The sequence below is a fragment of the Rhinatrema bivittatum genome, chromosome 5, assembly GCF_901001135.1.
Source record: "Rhinatrema bivittatum chromosome 5, aRhiBiv1.1, whole genome shotgun sequence".
Classification (NCBI taxonomy): Eukaryota; Metazoa; Chordata; class Amphibia; order Gymnophiona; family Rhinatrematidae; genus Rhinatrema; species Rhinatrema bivittatum.
The window spans coordinates 82235002-82257233 of record NC_042619.1 but is presented as its reverse complement, the minus strand read 5'-3'; the positions used below and the strand labels follow the sequence as shown (position 1 = coordinate 82257233).

The 22232-nt window shown below is 48.2% G+C and overlaps 1 protein-coding gene across 1 annotated transcript in view; it reads right to left on the bottom strand.

Annotated features, from left to right (window-relative positions):
* The window catches only part of LOC115092047 (intraflagellar transport protein 88 homolog), a 353514-nt gene that overhangs the window by 252390 nt on the left and 78892 nt on the right, over nt 1-22232 (bottom strand). The window contains exons 7-10 of the mRNA XM_029602513.1: nt 18865-18928; nt 18700-18769; nt 17751-17841; nt 5196-5300 (exon numbers count right to left, since the gene is read on the bottom strand). Of these exons, the coding sequence (XP_029458373.1) occupies nt 5196-5300; nt 17751-17841; nt 18700-18769; nt 18865-18928 (330 nt within the window). The remainder of the gene's footprint in view (nt 1-5195; nt 5301-17750; nt 17842-18699; nt 18770-18864; nt 18929-22232) is intronic.

The following is a 22232-nucleotide window of genomic DNA, read 5'->3' as shown; positions in this document are numbered from 1 at the left end:
GTCACCCTGATATTGTCGAGGATTAGGAGGTTATCCTCTCTCTCTCACACATACATGTCCATTCTCTCTCACACATACACTGTCACATACATACACATTCATGCTCTTATACCCAACCATAACTTCTCGCTCTCACAGACACTGATACACTCTCAGGCTGTAAGATACTCTCTCCCCCTCCATACACACCCCTCCCACACACACACTCTTACTCCCCTGGATTTTCTCATACACACTCATGCTCTCACTTTCACTGGCTCCCTCACAACCTCAGAGCCTCTCTCATTCCTCTGCTGCCACTGTCACTGGTGCCGCGTGGCTATTGGGGAGGTGCTGATTGCTGCTACTGGCACTGAAGTCCATTCTGCTGCCTCCTCTGTGCAGGCCCCATGGGCTTCCAGTTCCTCCATGCTGATCTCGTACATTGTGAGATCCGCATAGAGAAAGTGCTACTCTTGTACATTCCCAAAGATTACATGTGCCAATCAGTAAAAAGTAATTTATTATTTTTTTTACATCTGCTGTCTGATCTTAGTTTTCTAATCGGTTGGTCACAGGCTTTTTTTTCCCCCACCTTCCCTTTCTTATTTTTTTGCCAATTCCTTTTATATTGCCTTTTTTTCTATTTCTTTTCTCTCTATCTGTCTTCTTCCCTCAAACACACAGTCAGGATCTCATTCTCACATGCTTTCTCTCTCTCTCATACACGCGCTCTCACTTTCACATGCTCTCTCTCATACAATCATTCATACACACAGTCTCTCACTGGCACATGCTGGCTGAGTCTTACACCCACAGGCTCTCTCTCACTCCCACATGCTGTCTTGCTCAAGCACAGGCTCTCACTGTCACATGCTCTCTCTCATACATTCATACACACAGTCTCTCAATGGCACATGCTGGCTGAGTCTTACACCCACAGGCTCTCTCTCACTCCCACATGCTGTCTTGCTCAAGCACAGGCTCTCACTGTCACATGCTCTCTCTCATACAATCATTCATACACACAGTCTCTCAATGGCACATGCTGGCTGAGTCTTACACCCACAGGCTCTCTCTCACTCCCACATGCTGTCTTGCTCAAGCACAGGCTCTCACTGTCACATGCTCTCTCTCATACAATCATTCATACACACAGTCTCTCAATGGCACATGCTGTCTGAGTCTTACACCCACAGGCTCTCTCTCACTCCCACATGCTGTCTTGCTCAAGCACAGGCTCTCACTGTCACATGCTCTCTCTCATACATTCATACACACAGTCTCTCAATGGCACATGCTGGCTGAGTCTTACACCCACAGGCTCTCTCTCACTCCCACATGCTGTCTTGCTCAAGCACAGGCTCTCACTGTCACATGCTCTCTCTCATACAATCATTCATACACACAGTCTCTCAATGGCACATGCTGTCTGAGTCTTACACCCACAGGCTCTCTCTCACTCCCACATGCTGTCTTGCTCAAGCACAGGCTCTCACTGTCACATGCTCTCTCTCATACAATCATTCATACACACAGTCTCTCAATGGCACATGCTGTCTGAGTCTTACACACACAGGCTCTCTCTCACTCTCACATGCTGTCTTGCTCAAGCACAGGCACTCACTGTCACATGCTGTCTCTCTCACACACACAGAGGCTCTCAAATGCTGTCTCTGCAAACATTCAGTTCTTCACTCCCACTCACAGTCTCTCAACTCATCTCATACACGCACACATACACACTCTACAAACCCTCAGCCTCTCTCTCACCTCTGGGCCTCCTCTTCACGAGCCGCTGCAGGATGGGCTCTGCAGCGGCCCTGGTCTTCTCGGGCCGCGCTGCTCCTCTTCTGCACGCGGCTGATGCTCCTCCTCCTTCCTGCCCGTGCGGCTCTAGCAACATTTTTCTTCCGGGGCCGCGTGGGCAGGAAGGAGGAGGAGCACCTGCACGTTTAGACAACTGTTTTCTGCGGGCCGTGGTGACGTGAGCTCCACCATGGCCCTGCTGATCTTCTTGCTTTTCGGGTCGTGCCTCCTCCCTTTTGGGGTTGGAGGAGGCGGGTCTCCAGCCTCACCCCGACTCCCCGCGGCAGCCAATGAACGGTAGCCGGGGAGAGCGGTGCTGTGGACCGGCAAAAACCCCCCAACGGCCTGGTCCCGGTCCGCGGACTGGTGGTTGGGGACCCCTGATTTAGAGGTGTTCAGAAGTAAACACACATGTTGCTATTTTGAAAGCGGCATATGCACACATATTACCAAACTTGTCTGTATACTTTTACACTTGCTAATTGATTCAGCAATTGAAATCTTGTGTCTGTAGTTTTTGAATGAACTAGTGGGGGTTTTAGGGTGAATTGCTGGAGGTTCTAGATGATCTAGTGAAAGTCTGGGTGAATGGGTGATTCCAAGCACGCGTGCAAGTGAGTATTTTCAGAAGCAGAGTACATGCATGCTTTATAAAATACCCACCTTCATGTTTAAGCCTGGGTTATTACAAATGCATTGTTATAATGATTACATGTGTATAAAAAAGAAAATTACTTCTTACCTGCTAATTTTCGTTCCTGTAGTACCATGGATCAGTCCAGACGGTGATTATGTCCCCTGCCCAGCAGATGGAGTCAGAACAAAACTTCTGAGGGTGCTGCTCTATAAGTCAGTGCACCCTCAGCATGCTCTCAGTATACAGAATTTCAAAGCCAAAGCCAGATAAATGTGGATAATGATGAATCAAGCTATATAAACCCACTGGGGTAGATTTTAAAAATTTGCGCGATCGCGTACTTTTGTTCACTGGATTTTATAAGATACGCGCGTAGCCACGCGTATCTTATAAAATCTGGGGTCGGTGCGCACAAGGGGGTGCACATTTGTGCAACCTGCGCGCGCCAAGCCCAGCACGCGCTGCCTGTTCCCTCGCCCTCCCCCCACCTTCTCCTCCCTTCCCCTCCCTAACCCACCCCCCCCCCCGGCCCTATCTAAACCCCCCCCCCTTACCTTTGTTGGCAGATTTACGCCTGCTAAAAGCAGATGTAAATCTGTGCACGCCAGCGGGCTGCTGGCGAGCCATCACCCGACCCAGGGGCTGGTCCGGAGGCCTGGACCACGCCCCCGGGCCGGCACCACGCCCCCCGGGCCTGCCCCTGAAACATCGCGTCACACCCCCGAAACGCCGCATCGTTTCGGGAACGCCCCAACACGCCCCCTCCCCGCCCCTTTTACGAAGCCCCAGGACTTACGCGCGCCGGCGGGCGAGGGCCCTGCGCAGGGCATTTAAAATCCGCCCCACTGTGTATGGGTAAGACACAAACCCAGCGAAGACCCGCCCGCTGTGCAAGGGAGGTGCAGAGGGCTGCTCGAATCCCAAGGGCGGAGACCTAAAAAACCCTCTTGAGGTAGACCTCCAGCTTCCGGTCCTGCAGGTCACGCAGCGCCGTGCCCCCAGTTACCGGAATGGTGGTACGCTTCGTGACCGCCGAGACTGCCAAGTCCACCGTCGGGACCTTAAGGAGGTCCAGTAACTCCTCAGGGAGGGGGTAGAGCTTTTCCATCGCCCTGCTGACTTTCAATGAGGATTCGAGTGCATCCCATTCCCTGGCTATCAGTTGCATAAAGGTGGGATGGGTAGGAAAGGCTTTAGCTAAGGGGCGGAGGCCCGCCAGGACCGGATCCCCTTCTTCCCCGAAGCGGAGGGTCCTGGCACTTCTTGTGGCGCGTCAAGGTCCAGCTCCTGAAGGATATGGGGAATTAGGTCATCCAGCTCTTCCTTTTGAAAAATGCGCAGCACTCTGGGATCGTCACCTTCCAGCTGGGCCGCCAGTAGGGGATCATCCGGATCCTGCAGTGGATTCGCGAGAGATGGATCCCGCTACCGGGGGGAGTGACAGTCCTACCCGGGAAGCCCCTGCCGATGAACCTGACGTCCCGGTCCCAGGGGTATCCCCCACCCTAGGGACCTTAAGCGGTGGAGGTGCTGACGCTGGGTCTAGAGGATGGCCCATGCTTGCAATGTACGCGTTGTGCATTAAAACCACAAACTCTGTGGTAAAATGAGAGGGCCCCGAGGAGGACAATGCAGGCGGGTCCCCAGGCTGCCACCCGGGGACCGGGGGCTGCACCGGAGTAAGAATCGGCGGTGGATTGTCCGGGAGGTCCTCCATCTCCTCTCCTTCCGGCGTTGCACATGCTGCCCCTGAAGTCAAAATGGCCGCTGTTCCTGCCATAGACGGGATAGGGGCCAACCCAGCAAAATGCAGGCGCGCCGCGTCGTGCGAAGAAGGCCGTCTCGTCGGCAGCGAGGTGCCCTCCCCACCAGGGAAGCACCGCGAACACACCCCCTTGCAGGAGAGCCGGGACCCCGGCTCTCCGCAGGCAGCACAACACTGAGGTCGTGGCATAATGACCACGATTGAAAATCAAAAAGAAGGAGGGGCCACGAGGAAGCCGGTGCCGCGGGTAGCAGGAACACGCGTCTGCTGTGCCCGGGCCCTACTGTAGAGCAGCTTGCTCTCTTTAATCGGCGGTCCCGAGGAAGGCGCGTCTCGGGGCCGCGGGCCAAATCGCGGCAAGGGGGGGAGGGGCTGACCCCGTCAGCGATCACCCCTGAGAGAAGCAGGTCCAAACCTAAAAGAAATAAAGAATTCCCAAAAACTTACCCCAGAAGTCACTCACAAAAAGAAAGAAGTGGGGTTTGCCTGGTTTCCTCCAAGGGCAGAGCTGATTGCAAGTTCTGAAGGGGCAATGCTTGAGAAATGAACTAACTTGCCTCTTTTTTTTTTTTTTTTAAACAACTTGATTCACCAACACAGAGTAAAAGAAAGTAGAAACAGGGAAAGAAGAACCAAATTCTAAAATCCCAGGGGAGCTAAGGCTCCCCAGCTCCTGTCTGCTGGAGTCAGAAGAATACTGAGAGCATGCTGAGGGTACACTGGCTGATACAGTAGCACCCTCAGAAGTTTTGTTCTGACTCCATCTGCTGGGCGGGGGACATAACCACCGTCTGGACTGATCCTGGTACGTACAGGGAATATATGTTCATAATTTAATAAAATGGGTAGAGAAAGTTTGTGTATTCCTGCACTACAGATATATGGTTGTACTGAAATATGTTTGTGTACTTACAGGGCAGTACTACATGGTATTTTATAAACTCTGTGGCCAACCTATGTACACAAATAGCGCACTACAGACAGTTTTGAAAGCTGGGATCTTACTGAATATGTTAGGTCCAAGTTGATGTTTTCAAGATTTGTCATATGCTCACGTTGTCTCACCAGAACTCTTTCTTTCCTTCCAGCTTCTTTTGCTTTTTCTAATGCCTAAAATGACATATAAAATAATTAAAAAAGAACCAAGCTTGAAACTTTCTAGAAAAATCTTGTGACCCACTGTGACAGCTGACAGGATAGCAGCCATAAAGGAAAATTGGTTTTTACCTGCTAATTTTTGTTCCTGTAGTACTACAGATCAGTCTAGACTCCTGGGTTTTGCATCCCTGCCAGCAGATGGAGACAGAGAAGGTTTCACTGACACTGTACTTAGCCCAGTGAGCCACCTGCAGTCCCTTAGTAGTGACATGTACCCAAGCCAAGATGACAGCCACAACCATAAATTTCTAAGCAAATTTCTAAACAAACTCCCTCCCTTCCAACAAGCCAGAAGAAGGTGAAATTGCCCGAAAAGACAATGGAAAACTTGTTTCCCAAATTTAACAATAATAAGCAATCAGCATTGAAAACCAAAACTCTGCACTATAAACAAAGCAACAGTATGAGCAGCAGATTCTCCCCCCTAGTAAATGGGCGGGTTTCTGGACTGATCTGTGGAACTATAGGAATGAAAATTAGCAGGTAAGAACCAATTTTCCTTTCCCTGTATGTACCCAGATCAGTTCAGTCTCCTGGGATGTACTTAAGCTCCCTTTAACTTGGGTAGGGCCTGGAGAGTTCCGCTCATAGAACACTATCACCAAAGCACATAGAAGCCGGAGCCCCAACATCCAAGCGAAAATGTCTGGCAAAAATGTGCAATGACTTCCCAATAGCTGTCCAGCAAATTTCATGCAGAGACATCTGTTGTGACTCAGCCCAGGAAGTCGCCTGAAAATGCGTCAAGTACATCGCTAAATCCCCCGGCACTGGGTGCCCTTTAGAAATGTAAGTCGACTCGATCACTTCCTTCAGCCACTGCACAACTGTAGCTTTGGACGCTTTATTTCCCTTCTTTGGACCACTCCACAGTACAAAGAGGCGATCAAATCTATGGACATCATAAGTGACCTTTAAATACCTCTATAATGCATGCCTCCCATCTAGCAGTCTAAGCCCTCCCATGTGAGGCGTAAAGGAATCCAGATCCAGAAAAGCTGGAAGCTCTACTGTCTAACTAAGATGGAACACCAAGACTACCTCAGGCAGAAAAGAAGGCACCATGCATAAAGATACCCCTGAATCCAACATCTGAAAAAAGGGATCTCGACAAAACAGCATCTGGAGCTCGAAATTCTCCTGGCTGAACAAATAGCCACCAAGAAAACCATTTTAAGAATCAAGTCCTTAAACATAGCTCTCTTTAGTGGTTTAAACTGAGCCTCACACAATCCTCTAAGGACTAGATTCAGATTCCAAGATGGACAAATGTTACGCACCTGAGGATGCAAGTTTTTAGCTCCCTGAAGGAACTGTAAAACATCCAGATGTGCGGACAGAGGACAGATCCTCCAAATTCACACATAGTCAAGAATGTAGGAGGTCACCTAGCCTGCAATAAGGTAGAAATAACCGCTTTAGACTATCCCCTCCTTCTCATAAGAACATAAGAAATTGCCATGCTGAGTCAGACCAAGGGTCCATCAAGCCCAGCATCCTGTTTCCAACAGAGGCCAAACCAGGCCACAAGAACCTGGCAATTACCCAAACACTAAGAAGATCCCATGCCACTGATGCAATTAATAGCAGTGGCTATTTCCTAAGTAAATTTGATTAATAGCCGTTAATGGACTTCTCCTCCAAGAACTTATCCAAACCTTTTTTGAACCCAGCTACACTAACTGCACGAACCACATCCTCTGGCAACAAATTCCAGAGCGTTATTGTGTGTTGAGTGAAAAAGAATTTTCTCCAATTAATCTTAAATGTGCTACTTGCTAACTTCATGGAATGCCCCCTAGTCCTTCTATTATTCGAAAGTGTTAATAACCGATTCACATCTACCCGTTCAAGACCTCTCATGATCTTAAAGACCTCTATCATATCCCCCCTCAGCCATCTCTTCGCCAAGCTGAACAGCCCTAACCTCTTCAGCCTTTCCTCATAGGGGAGCTGTTCCATCCCCTTTATCATTTTGGTTGCCCTTCTCTGTACCTTCTCCATCGCAACTATATCTTTTTTGAGATGCGGCGACCAGAATTGTACACAGTATTCAAGGTGCGGTCTCACCATGGAGCAATATAGAGGCATTATGACATTTTCCGTTTTATTAACCATTCCCTTCCTAATAATTCCTAACATTCTGTTTGCTTTTTTGACTGCTGCAGCACACTGAGCCGACAATTTTAAAGTATTATCCACTATGATGACTAGATCTTTTTCCTGGGTGGTAGCTCCTAATATGGAACCTAACATCGTGTAACTACAGCAAGGGTTATTTTTCCCTATATGCAACACCTTGCACTTGTCCACATTAAATTTCATCTGCCATTTGGATGCCCAATCTTCCAGTCTTGCAAGGTCCTCCTATAATGTATCACAATCCATTTGTGATTTAACTACTCTGAATAATTTTGTATCATCCGCAAATTTGATAACCTCACTCATCGTATTCCCTTCCAGATCATATTCCTTTCCAGATCGTATTCCTTTCCTTTCCAGATCAATACAAATACAAATAGCTCCTATGAATACCCTAATTACCTAGAGAGCCCCCGGTCGCCCCCTGCCCCTTCCCTCCCCCAATCCTCCTCACCCCTTCCAACTCCAACCAAGAATAGAGTGCCCTATCCACAGACGGGTAGATTTTCAAAGGGCTACGTGCGTAGGATACGCGCGTACCCCCTGAAAACCTACCCCAAACCCCCCCTGCGCGCGCCGAGCCTATTTTGCATAGGCTCGGCGGCGTGCGCAAGCCCCGGGACGCACGTAAGTCCCGGGGTTTGCATGGAGGGGCGTGTCGGGGGCGAGCCCGGAGTGACACGGGGTTTTGGGGGCGGCACCAAGGGCGTGGTCTCGGCTCGGGGGTGTTCTGGGGGCATGGCTGCGGCCTCTGGACCAGCCCCCGGGACCGGAACTCAGAGCGGGGCAGCCGGCCGGCGTGTGCAAAGTTACGCCTGCTTCTAGCAGGCGTAACTTTGCCGACAAAGGTGGGGGGGGGGGTTTAGATAGGACCGGGGGGGTGGGTTAGGTAGGAGAAGGGAGGGGAAGGTAGGGAGAGGGTGAAGGAAAGTTCCCTCCGAGGCCGCTCCGATTTCGGAGCGGCCTCGGAGGGAACGGAGGCAGGCTGCACGGCTCGGCGCGCGCAGGCTGCCGATTTTGGGCAGCCTTGCGTGCGCCGACCCCGGATTTTAATGGATACGCGCAGCTACGCGCATATCTATTAAAATCCGCGTACTTTTGTTCGCGCCTGGTGCGCAAACAAAAGTACGCATTCATGCAACTTTATAAAATCCGGCCCAGAGAGTATAAGGCACTAAGATGTGCTTGGGTGCCTTCCCTCTAGCACAGAAAAAGAGCACATAATACACAGGAGATCCCAAAAAATCCAAAAAGTTATCCTCCCTTCTCCCCTGGGCAAGTCACACTGTTAATCAGCAATTAACAGTATTAGAAGTAATGTACAGAACAGGTATGGTAATAGCATATACCACCTAATATCACATGTGAGCCCCTAAAACCCCGGGAATTCACTGGACCTAAACAAGCCATCCAGAAATGCTCTTGAATAAAAACCAAAAGCAGTGTGTATCGCTATCCATCCTGGTACAAAACTGTACTGAAAGAAAAAAAATGAATGTCCTTGATCAGATATGTCCAAGCTCGGTTATGAACCTGTCACTAACAGGAAAAAAAAAAAATCACCCCTTGATGTCTGCGGCACAGCAGGAATGTCAGTCGAATGTTTCGAACAAACTGATAACATTTTCGTCTTCCCCTTCCTTCAGATGAAACAGGACATGCAAACTGCCGCCAGCAAGAAGTTGTCAAGTCTTGGCATCAGCCGATGCTGGCAGTGGTAGGGCTTGCAGATAGGCCTTAGCCTCTTGCACTGATTCATACCACCGGATTCCTTGAGCTGTCCAAATCTTGAGTTTTGTAATTCAATTCAGTGTTTGTATAGTTCAAATCTTGAGTTTGGCAGGACAGAGCAGAGCGAACAGAGTCTGCCGTTTCACAAGCTCCAAACATATCGGCCCATATTCCCTGTGTAGAGTGGAGACCTTCGCCGAAAAGTCTTGAAAATATTAATATGCGCTGCCCATCATATTGGAGGTCTTTGCTTCTTAGATATACCTGAAGAATGCAGATTTTGTGGGCAAAATTCAAAATCTTTGCCAACACGATTCTTGGTTTCGCTCTATCTGCAGCTACAGAGCCTACGCAATGCACTCTCTCAAATTGGATACGGTCTTGAGTATCAGTTAGGGCCAACTCCGATGGCAGCCATTGCTCCAAAATTTAATGTAGCTTACCATCTGAGATATTGTTGGGAAATCCCATGAACCGTAAGTTAGAGCATTGGGACAGATTCTCTAGATCATCTATTTTATCCGCTTGGGCTCCGACCAATTTTTCAAGTTTTGTCAATCTTAGCAGTCAACACCATCGTGTCATCTTCATTTAGGCCCACTCGCCCCTCTAAGTTCTCCAGACAGGAGATTTGCACAAACAAATCATCAAATCTGGGCGAAAGAGCTGCTATAACTGCTGCTGTTAGTTCGGCCACAGCAGTTTCGTTAAGCCCTATCACGTTAGAAGAGGCACTCATGACAGCCATTTTTCTTTTCACTGTTGCTGGCTTCTCCTTTCCTTTCTTAGACAATCGGGTGGACATGCCCCCACAGTAAGCAGCCCAAACTGGCTGAAATGATTCAGGGTCACCTCCGATGCGGTTTTAGGAGTAAAATTTATAACTTGCGATCCTGATGGTAGGGGATTTAGAAGGAAGGAACTCAAAGCTGTAGGAATCATGTCTTTCCTTGCTCACCTCATCACGTGACCTCTATAAATTGTGATATTTTTTATATAAGGACTCAAGGAGCTAATCCCAGTTGAGAAGAAAGTTTTGACTAAAGTAGAGTTTTGGATGTTGTACTTGGGGACTGTTACAGGAAAATTGGTTCTTACCTGCTAATTTTCGTTCCTGGAATACCACAGATTGTCCTGTAACCCTCAGGAATATCTGTTGAGCTCACAAACTGCTTGAAACCTTCATTTTAGAAAATGAAAGGAAGACTTAAAATGGACGTTGGACCCGTTCCCCTCAGGACTCCCTCAGGAGAAAAAGTTGTCACCTGCTTGCAACTGGCAGCTAATCAGCCACCCGATCTGAGGTGATCCTCCTGAATGGAATTCAACCCCCCCCCCAGCAAACCATAGCTGGTGGTCCGGAATGGAATGTGCCTAGCATGCACTGCGTAATTCGCCTTCCCGCACCTGGTGGGAGCAATCACAATAGCAGGAACTTTTGTAATGGCGCTGACAGTCTCTGTCACTCCCACATGCAGGGGGAGAGATTCCCATGCTGCTACTGAGCAGAAGCATTGGCCATAGCGCTACGGTATGCCTCTTCTCGCTCTCAGCGGGATCTAACAACATAGTGCTACCCTATCTTAACTGCTTGCGCAGAGCAGGCAACACTTCTCCTGGCGCCACAGGACTGCTCTTCCTGCTCTCAGCGGGAGCCAGCAAACATGGTGCTGTCAAACTTTAACTGCTTGTGCTGAGAGGAAGCACTTGCCCTGGCGTCACAGGACTCCTTTTTCCCGCTCTCCAATGTAGTATCACAATAGTGCTGCAAAACTGACACTGCTTGTGCTAAGTGAAAACACTTGCCATGGTGCCCCAGGATTCCCCTTCCTGCTCTCAGTGGGAGTGATTACAAAGGAAAATTAGTTCTTACCTGTTAATTTTCTTTCCTGTAGTACCACGGATCAGTCCAGACCATGGGTTGAGCCATGGAGACAGACCAAAACTGAAAGTGTATCCTATATCAGGACAGAGCCTACCCTGCAGCCCTTCAGTATAAGCATTGTCAAAGCAGTAAAAGACATAAGGTCAAGCAAGTAACAGAATAACCAGTAACTTAGTGTAAACAATCAAACAATAGAACAATTGAATGAACTGTGTGACTAAAACACTCTTGCATGACTACTCCAGATCATCGTGAAAGATGCTTCCGGTGCCTGTAATGAAAATCCAAGAGAGCCATGCAGAAACACAAATTACTCCTATAAGAAGGACAAAACAGGAAAAAGTTCGAGCGGACAGAACACGGGAGGGCGTCTGGACTGATCCGTGGTTCTACAGGAACGAAAATTAACAGGTAAGAACTAAATTTTCCTTTCCCTGTACCCAGATCAGTCCAGACCATGGGATGTACCAAAGCTTCCCTACAAAGGGTGAGACCAAGACAGTCCCGTCGAAGAACCTGACGACAAAGGAACCAAAGACTGGCGCCTGTACGTCAAGGCGGTAATGACAAGCAAAGGTAAGCAGGGACTTCCACTTGGCTGCCCTGCATATTTCCTGTGGAGAGACCGACTGACTCTCCACCCAAGAAGTAGCCTGAGAACGCAAGGAATGAGCTTTCAAGCCTTCAGGAACCGCCCGGCCCTTGCAGATGTAGGCCGAAGAAATCGCCTCCTTCAACCACCGAGCGATTGTAGTCTTAGAAGCTTGTTTGCCCCTATTTGGACCACTCCACAGAACAAAAAGATGATCCGAGACCCGGAAGTCATTGGTAACCTGAAGGTAACACAGCAAGACGCATTTAACATCCAGGCGGCAAAGGTCACTGCCCCCGGATCCCGCGATATCCTCAGAAGAAAACGTGGGGAGCTCCACCGACTGATTAACATGAAAGGAGGAAACAACCTTCGACAAGAAAGAAGGTACGGTTTTGAGAGAGATGCCCGAATCCGAGAACTGCAGGAAAGGTTCTCTGCAAGATAGAGCTTGAAGCTCCGACACCCTCCTGGCGGAGAAAATAGCAACCAGGAAGACAGTCTTGAGCGTCAAGTCCTTAAGAGTAGCTTGATGGAGAGGTTCGAAAGGGGCCGAACAAAGAGCCCAAAGAACCAAATTTAGACTCCATGAAGGACACGTGGGCCGGACGGGCGGTTTCAGGTGCTTAGCACCCCTGAGGAAACGGACAACATCTGGATGAGAGGCCACCGCCCGACCCTCGATGGTGCCCAGGAGGGAACCGAGGGCGGAAACCTGTACGCGCAACAAGCTGACGGAAAGACCCTTGGATAGCCCCCGTTGAAAGAAAGTGAGAACCATAGAAACCGAAGGTGAATGCGCCGAAACACCCCATTCCGCGCAGGTGTTCTCAAAAACCTTCCAGACACGGACATAGGCCAGAGTCGTAGACTGCTTACGAGCCCTAAGCAGAGTGGAGATAACCTCTTCTTTATAACCTTTTCTCCACAATCGTCGCCGTTCAAATGCCATGCCGCTAGACAGAAGCGATCCGCCTGATCGAAATATACGGGACCCTGCCGAAGAAGATGGGGGGATGGCTGAGGCGAAGAGTATAGTCCGTCACCAGATTTACCAGATCCGTGAAATGGCCTGCGAGGCCAATCGGGGGTCACGAGAATGACCGGTCCTCGGTGAAGCTCTATTCTCCTGAGAATCTTTCCCACTAATGGCCAAGGCGGAAACACGTAGAGGAGAATGTCGGGAGGCCAAGGGAGGGCCAACGCATCTACTCCTTCTGAGCAATGCTCCCTCCAACGACTGAAGAATCGGGGAGCCTTGGCATTGCCCAAAGTAACCATCAGATCCAGGTGAGGGAGACCCCACCTGTGAACAATCAGCTCCATTGCCTCGTCAGACAACTCCCACTCGCCGGGATCGAGACATTGAAGGCTGAGGAAGTCGGCTTGAACATTCTCCTTGCCTGCTATATGAAAGGCAGCTAGATGATCCAAGTGCCTCTCCGCCCAGTAGAAGAGCTTGCTGGCTTCCAGCACCATCAGACGACTTTGAGTACCCCCCTGACGATTGATGTAAGCTACCGTGGTAGAACTGTCTGACAGAACTCGAACCGCTTTGCAGCAGATCGGCGGGAGAAAAAACTTGAGAGCCAGGCGCACTGCACGGGCTTCCAGGCGATTGATGTGCCAACGGGACTGGAGTGGGGACCAGTATCCCTGAGTCGCTTGAGATTGACAAACCGCCCCCCACCCGAAGAGACTGGCATCCGTCGTGACTATGACCCATGAAGGAGTCAGCAAAGGCATCCCCTTCAGGAGGTGCGCCGGTGACAGCCACCATTGTATGTCTGCAATGGTAGAGTCGGAGAGAGGTAGGGTCTCCTGGAACTGCTCAGACACCGGCTGCCAGCGGGATAACAACGCTTTCTGTAATGGATGCATATGCGCAAACGCCCAGGGGACCAGGTCGATAGTGGAAGCCATGGTCCCAAGAACCTGCAGATAATCCCATGCCGTGGGAAGCGGCAGGTAAACAAAGCTGCGCACTTGATCGATGAGCTTGAGTGCCCAAGCGTCTGGGAGAAAAACTTTCCCGACCCGAGTGTCGAAGCGAGCTCCCAGGAATTCCAGGACCTGGGAGGGCTGGAGATTGCTTTTGGAGAAGTTGATTATCCAGCCGAGTGAAGTGAGAAGAGCCAGGACCCTGTCGACTGCGCGACTGCACAAGCCAGTCGTCCAGATAAGGGTGGACAAGGATTCCTTCTCGGCAGAGTGCAGCCGCCACGACTACCATGATCTTGGTAAAAGCGGTGGCAAGCCGAAGGGTAGAGCCCTGAACTGGAAGTGCTGGTCCAGGATGTGGAATCGGAGAAATTTCTGATGCTCCCGGCGAATCGGTATGGGAAGGTAAGCCTCTGTCAAGTCGAGGAAGGCTAGAAATTGCCGGGGCGGACCACCGCTATCACTGCCCTCAGGGTCTCCATTCGGAAATGGGGAACCTTGAGAGCTCGGTTGACTCGCTTGAGATCCAGGATTGGACGGAAGACATTGTCCTTCTTGGGCATGACAAAGTAAATGGAATACTGGCCGGCGCCTTGTTCCTGCAATGGACCCGGGATAAATCGCCCCCAGTTCCTGGAGCCTGTTCTCTCCGACTACTCCTTCAGGCGTATCCACTCTGTTGCAGATATTAGAATGTTTAGGGCGGTCCTCCGGCAGCTTATAGACATTGTTCTCACCCAAGGATTCAATAAGCTAGTCCAGGTCCTCATCAAAAAGCAACTTGCCCTTAAAATGAAGTGTGCCCAGCTGAGCCTTCGACTAAGAGTCCGTGGACCAGTTGCGCAGCCAGAGTAGGCGTCTGGCCGAAACTGCGGAAACCGTTGCCTTGGCCTGGACTCGAAGCAAGTCATACAGGGCATCTGCGCCATATGCAATGGAGCCCTCCAAGCATTCCGCCTGCTCTGCCTCTGCAGACGGGAGGTCCTGGGTGCTGAGTAACTGTTGCATCCACCTAAGGCTTGTCCGCTGCATGAGACTGCTGCAGATTGTCACCCCGACCCCAAGAGCTAAGACCTCAAAGATCCACTTCAAATAAAAGTCGAGCTTGCGGTCTTGAACATCCCGTAACGCTGTGGCACCCACCACTGGGATAGCTGTATGCTTGGTGACCGCAGTAACAGAAGAGTCAACCTTTGGAATCTTCAACATGTCCAGGAAATCCTCGGGGAGCAGGTAGAGCTTATTCATAGCCCTCCTGACCCGGAGGCCCATCTCAGGGGCTTCCCATTCCCGTAGAGAAGCAGTTTATGCATAGGATGGAATGGGAATGTTCGCGGGAGTGCCCTAAGTCCCGCCAGGACCGGGTCCGCATTTGGTGGAATCGCCACCGTCACAGAATCATCTTGTGGAGCCTCAATCCCCAATTCCTGGAGAACGAAAGGTATGAGAGGTTCCAGCTCCTCCCGCTGAAATAACCGGAGGACGCGGGGATTGTCGACCTTGAGTGGGGGGGCCTGAGCCAAAGCCTCCTCATCAAATTCATCAAGAGGGTCCATGGTGAGCTGTGGAGGGTTCACAGGGAGGGGGGCTCCCGGGACCACCCGCACCTGAACAGGGTCTTGCGGATCTGGAACCGTGGGGGGACGTCGTGGGCATCCGAGGGAGTTTCGGAGGGGGGGGGGAAGCAGGGGGGGGTCCTCCTCCTCCTGTAGGCTAGCTAGATATGATTTGTGCAAAAGGAGCACAAAATCTGAAGTAAATTGGGGGGAGGGGGCGAGGGAGACGAGGGGGGGTCCGGGACATCCCCCTGAGAGCGCACTGGGCTCAAATCGGGGGGTAAAACTGGCAAATCTAGCTCCTCTGCCTCGAGAGGCAGAATCTGCATCAGAAGAAAAACCCAAGATGTCCGCCGTTCCCGCGGTTTGCCGGGTCGGGAACGACCTGGCCATGTGTCGTGAAGCCCGTCCCCGGGCTTGAGTTTTCTGTGCCGCCACGGAGGAGCCCTCCCCACCCGGGAGGCATCGGGAGCACACCCCATTCTCTGGAGAGCCGGGAGGCCAGCTCTCCACAGGCTAAGCACAAATTTGAATGCGGCATGAGAGAATCAGCACAGCCGTGAGGGAAACAAAAAAATAGCTGATAGGGGAGACCCAGAGGAGAGGAGCAGGATATCGAATCCCGCTCCCTCCCTAAAAGCCAAAACCTTACTGCCACTGAACTTTCACAGAAAAAATACAAATTTACTATTTGTTTTCTCTTACTGTTCTTTTTTTTTTTTTTTTTTTACAGCAGAGAGTTACAGGGGAATGTGCTTCCCTGAATATGCACCTGAGGAATGGACGTCCCAGGGCAAGGCAGAAGGCTGAGGGGGAGTGACTGGCACCACCAGTATCGCCCCAATAAGGAGGTCACTGGGAAAGGAACCTAGGCTGAGCAAGTCAAGGGCAAAGCCCCCCTAGGAACCCCAAGAGCGAGGGAGACAGGGCTGTCTTCCTAACACAGTCAACAAAATGACAGAAAATAAAACTAGTATTTTTTTTTTTTTTTTTTTACAGAGAAATAACTTCAATTAATACTTGCTTGAGCTTGCCCCCAGAGAAAAGAAGCAAAGAAGAAACCCCAAAGGGGAAGGGCAAGCTAACAGGGAACCGCAGATTGAGCTGTCTGAAACCTGCTGCAGACAGACAAATACTGAAGGGCTGCAGGGTAGGCTCTGTCCTGATATAGGATACCCTTTCAGTTTTGGTCTGTCTCCATCTGCTGGACAGGAGGCTCAACCCATGGTCTGGACTGATCCGGGTACATACAGGGAATGGTGCTGCTAGAAAGATTTGCTTGTGCTATACAGGAGCGTTTACAATGTGGCTGCAGCACTCTTCTACTCGCTCTGAGAGCGGCTAGCCAGGAACTGCCTGACTTAATTGCTTGCAAATAGCGAGAGCGCTGACTATGGAGTGGACATCACATATCGTGTCCATCCCTAAAGCAACGGACACACTTTCTACCTCCCCTCAGCATACACTGAACAGCATCAACCTGCACTGTGGGAGAGCCTAATCTGTACTCCCCTATTCCAGCTGATTGAAGTAGTCTATTGTTTTTCTTTTCTTTTTTTAAACTTAAAATCAAAATTAAATACTTACCTGCCAACTGTTTTGAGGAGCCTCAATGGAGTGCACCATAGAGAGGAGGAATGGGAGATAAATGCGGGAACCAGCACACTGGATTTCATCTCTCTCTCCTGGCAGCATACCGAGGGCCACTGACTCTCTGCTCACCTATACTTGACCAGGAGGATAGCCTTTGCAGACCACTCCTGGGCATCACATTTCATCCAGCTGAAGATTTTGCACCTCTACCAATCTGTTGGAGACAGAGAAATACTGGGGGACTGAAGATGGCATATTATCTTTAGTAACACAGAGAAGAAAAGCTTTACTGACACTATTGCCATCTGCTGGTAGGGTTGAAAAACCCATGCGTCTGGACTGATCTGGGATATGAACAGGAACCTGCAGTTTTGTGTCTGGGGATATTTTATCTATTTATTTATTTACTTATTTAATGGCATTTCTTTATCACTTTCTTCTACCTTTTCATTGCCTTTATGCTGGAACCCCATTCCAGTTACCCAACATTACAGAGTGATAACTTTTTCTCCATGGATAATGGTGCAAGTGAAGTGAGAAAAAACTTAACTCCTAAAATGGACAAATTGACAATAATATTCATTGCCATCATATTTCTGATGCTGTTTTTGAGTTTTGGTATTGTGGCCTGGACCATCCTTTTTAAGTTACAGTAAAGACTTTCATTTGTACACCTACTACAGACTCAAGAGTGGAGTTTTTTTTCCTACTAGTTTAACCTTTTCGCCTTACTAGGGGTTGGAGGGACCCCTTTATTCCTCTGGGTTTCTTCTGATTTTTGTTTCCCTATGCTTCACTATTTGTAACTGCTGAAGAGTTTTGAATTTAATTGTGAAGTCGTCACAGAGGTGGTGACAGGCAATGCCTGAGGCTCCGGAAGAGAAATCTTCCTCCCTGTCCGGACCTGTATCATCCCTAGTCTAGGATAAAGCACTGAAATGGGGGAAGTGCTACATACATACCAGTTTTAATTCGCCACGGCTGTTGGCTACACAGCTTTCTTCGATCAGCTCATTCACTTTTCTTTCTAGCTGCTTAATCTTTTCGTCTGGGCTAATATAAAAAAAGAATTTTATCAGCACTGTGGTGGCCTTTTCAGACTGCTTCAGATAAGGTCTCAGAATAATTTGTACTGAGCTAGTATCACCTCCTTTTTTTTTTTCTACTAGTTATACCTTATCATTCCTTTAACTCTTGCCACTGTCTTGTTATATTCAGCAACTTTGAAATCATCAAATACAGTCACTCTCATATCCCTCACCTCTATCATTTGCTACACTGCAATACAACAATCTGCAATTCTTTTGTGTTAAATCTTAACTAGCAATCATGTCTCGAGCCTTCTTAGCTTATTTCTCATTTTTCCAGGAATGGCGATACTGCTGCACATTTTAGCGCCATCTAGAAATAGATACATTTTTCCTACCAACTCCTCTGCAATAACATTTATGAAAACATTGAACAGAAGCGGACCCAGGACTGATCCCTATGGAATGCCACTGGTAACTCTCTTTTCCTTGGAGTGAACTATATTTCTCTTCTTGACTACCATTCAATCAGTTTCTAACCTCGTTGTATACCCATGTAGAATTGTGTCAAAGCCCTACTGATATATAAGTACAGCACATCCAGTGTTCTCCCCAATCTAATTCTCTGGTCACCTAGCTAAAAACTGATCAGTTCCATTATAGAGGAGCTGAGGTACTCAATCAGGTCAAGATCCCAATTTCATTAGATATTATAAACTGTCATATGAACTTACTGTGCACAATCTCTTTATCACTTTGCACTTTTCTTAATTTTTTTTACATGGATCATAAACTGGTACTGGGACAGTTAAACCCTATTTTTAACTGACTGAAGAGTACCCTATTTATGTTTAATGATAATAAAAAAACTACAATTACATACGTATCTTCACTTTTATTTTCCAAAGGAGGGGCAGGACCTCGTGACTGACCAAGAGGATCAAATATGGATCCTGTAAAATAAAAGTCATGAATGTGTAATACTGAGAAATGGAAAGAAACATCAACACCTGTTCCTATGACTTCCTTCAAATATTGGAAACCTTACTTCTGAAACCTGTTTTGGAGTAACCCGCTGCACGCACTGCTGTCAGAGGTCGAGCAAATCCATCCTATCAACAATAAACGCCAGCAGTCAGTTCCACAGGAGAGACATATTGAGGATAATTTTCAATAGTATATATAAATCAGCCCCTACATGCATAAGTAGGTGCATTTAAACTTAACCCCCCCCCCCATATTTTATAAACTCTGCAGTGAAAGCCACACAGTTTATATAATAGCAGGCATCCCCGCCTCAAAAGTACAGGCGTATGTTTCAGTACATATACATTCTTTCAATGTTTATTGCACTTATTTTATAACAATTACATTTGTGTGTTAATTAATTGCAACCCTCAGTTTATGCGTGAAGGCAAATATTTCATCAAGTTGGCTGATGTATGCGCTTAACTTGCTTATGTAATACTTACTTGCCTGCATACTTGACATCACCAATTCAGTGAGACCTCCACCAGTTCGCCCACATACTCCATCTATTCACCCACACCCCCACCCAGAAAATGCAGAAAAAAAGTGTCCGATATAATATCCATGACATGATTAGCAGGTAGATGATATACATGCATATTCAGTTTATAAAATCTATAAAATGTGTACATACTCCCAAACCCTGCCCCATAATGCCCTTGAAACACCCTCTTTGTATCCACATACTGTTCCACAAGGCAGCAAACAGCATGCTCATATTCCCGTCCTTCTCAAAACTTGCTTACCAAGCACAGAGGCTACTTATGCATGAATATGTCAATATTACATGCATTACACCTTCAGAAGTCTTTGAAAATTCACCCCATTAAGTCTAATCAATTTTGTTTGAGAAGAATAAGCCATTGAGGCCAGCACCTTGAGTATATTAGAAACTATGGTACCTGCCTATCTTTAGTGAACCCTGCCTGTTCTGGGGAAATAAGAAAAGGCAGTATCATTGAGCACTGATCAGCCATGATTTTTACTAATAGTGAGATTGGCCTATAGGAATCAGGTTGTAAAGGGTCCCAACCTGGTTTAGATAGAACTATTATAGTGACTATGTTAGCCCCTAAAGGAAATGCCCCAGTTGTTAAAAGAGCTTCATATATTGTTCCTCGGGGGGGGGGGGGGGGGACTGGACGACATTCCTGTCCAATCAGAATTTGGACCCAGGGCCTCATGAAATGGTGACATTTTTTTTCCTTTATAATAGACTGGACCTTTAACAGAGTCAGAGGGGCATTAAGTGCTTGAAGATCTTTTTCTGTCAGTTTAGAGAGGCCAATTGAGTGTAAGTAATTCTCTACTGCCTCCAGATCATTAGGCTCCAAAGTGTATAAATTTATTTAATATACAGAAAAGATTTCCCCAATCTTTTTAGATTCTTGAGTCAGGAGACCTCCTGGAGATTTCAAAGAGACTATATAAGCTCTCCCTTGCCAAGTACGTATTACATTGGCAAGCATACACACTGCCATGTTATCATATAGGAAAAACTTATGTTTATAATATAATAGGCTTTTTTCATTTGCTGGTGTATTAGAGTGTTTAAAGCAGCTTGAGTGGCCAAGAATTGAGATTTATGCTAAGGAGCTGGGTTAATATTAAATTTTCTTTTATCAGCTCTTACTTGCTTTTCCATGTAAACCGCTTTGATCAATTATATAATTGCAAAAACGGTATAGAAATAATTTAAAACCAAACAAAACAAAATTTATTTGGCTCTCATTTCCTTCTGTCTGGCCACATATGCCATTATTTCTCCCCTCAGTACAGCTTTTGCCATCTCCAAAAAGAGCAATGGGTTATCTATGTCCTCCTTATTAAATTCTTCAAATTTCTTCCATTTGTCAGGCTTGGTCATGATACAAGTATGGGGGAATTTTCCATTGACCACGCTCAGAAGAATTAGTAAAGCCTTCTAAAGTCACTCAGACTGACGCATGATCAGATTTCGGAGCAGCCTCGGGGGGAACAGGGAAAGCCATCGGGGCTTTCCTAGGGCTCGGCATGCACAGGGTGCACAAGTGTGCACCCCCTTGCGTGCGCCGACCCTGGATTTTATAACATGCGCTCGGCTGCACACACATGTTAGAAAATCGGGCATAGATTTGTGTGCGCAGGGTTGCATGCACAAATCTATGCCCGCGCGTAGGTACGAAAATCTGGTCCTTTCTGCGTAATTTTGAAAAATTGAAATAGACGATACTCCAGTTACAGAAGAGAATGTATGGGAAGAGCTAGGAAAACTGAAAGTGGACAAGGTCATGGGGCTGGATGAGGTAGATCCCAGGATAGTGAGGGAGCTCAGAGAAAAAAAACTGAAAGGTGCAGCTGTAAAGGTTAAAAGTGTTCAACAGGCATGGACATTGTTTAAAAATACAATCCTAGACTCGCAGTCCAGATGTATTCCACGTATTAAGAAAGGTGGAAGTGTTGCATCCGTCTGTCTCAGACGGCTTCGACCTTTGTGCCTCACCTTTTTCTCTGCTCTTCCTGCTAGCCTTGGGAAGATGGCTACCGCCACGTCTACTTGCCGCTCTCTCCAGCGTCCCTGGAACGGCTATGGCAAAGCCTCATGCCATGTTTTTCCTAAGGGCCTCCTAGGGTGCGTGCAAGAGCGCCACCCACGTCTTTATCCACGTCATGGCGGGAACCTCGTGGGCGACCCCCTCAAGTGACGTCACGCCATCCGGGTATTTAGCCTGCCCTTGTTTGCTAGCTCATCGAGTTAGCAAGGACTGGACTTGTCCGGTCTAAGCTAAACTGCCGCTTCCATGCTGCTGCTGGAAGCTCTCTCTACCCTTCGGGGTATTCTTTAACAATGGTCCCCGCTCCTCGGGGGGCCCTTTGCTTTCTTTCAGGTGCCTTACTAGGATCAGGTACTCACTCCTCAAGGGCCTGCTTTCCCTGCCTCGGTGCCTGTAATCATCTACTTCTGTCTACTAGAATTGCTACCATCAGCTACCAACTTAGTGAGTAATCTAACTTATCAGTCTGTCTCATCTACAGCTCTGCTGCACTGGGAACCTGCAACCAGACTTCCCTAACCATTTCTGTAAGACAGGTCTCCTCTGCTGAGGATCCCTGGACTGCTATATCTGGATTGCCTCACTACTGCCACCTCTGGTGGAACTCATCAGCTGTTTAATAAAAGACAAATCTCTGTGTTTGCGCGTCCTAAGTCTAGCCTGGTACTGTGGCTCCTCACAGGGCTCCTCCCTGTGGGCGTGGTCACCTCCACAGTACCCCGAGAATCCACTCAAACATCTCAAAACCATAACAGGAAGGAAGGCAAAACGATTACCGGCATGGTTAAAAGGTAAGGTGAAAGAGGCTATTTTAGCCAAAAAAACATCCTTCGAAAATTGGAAAAAGGATCCA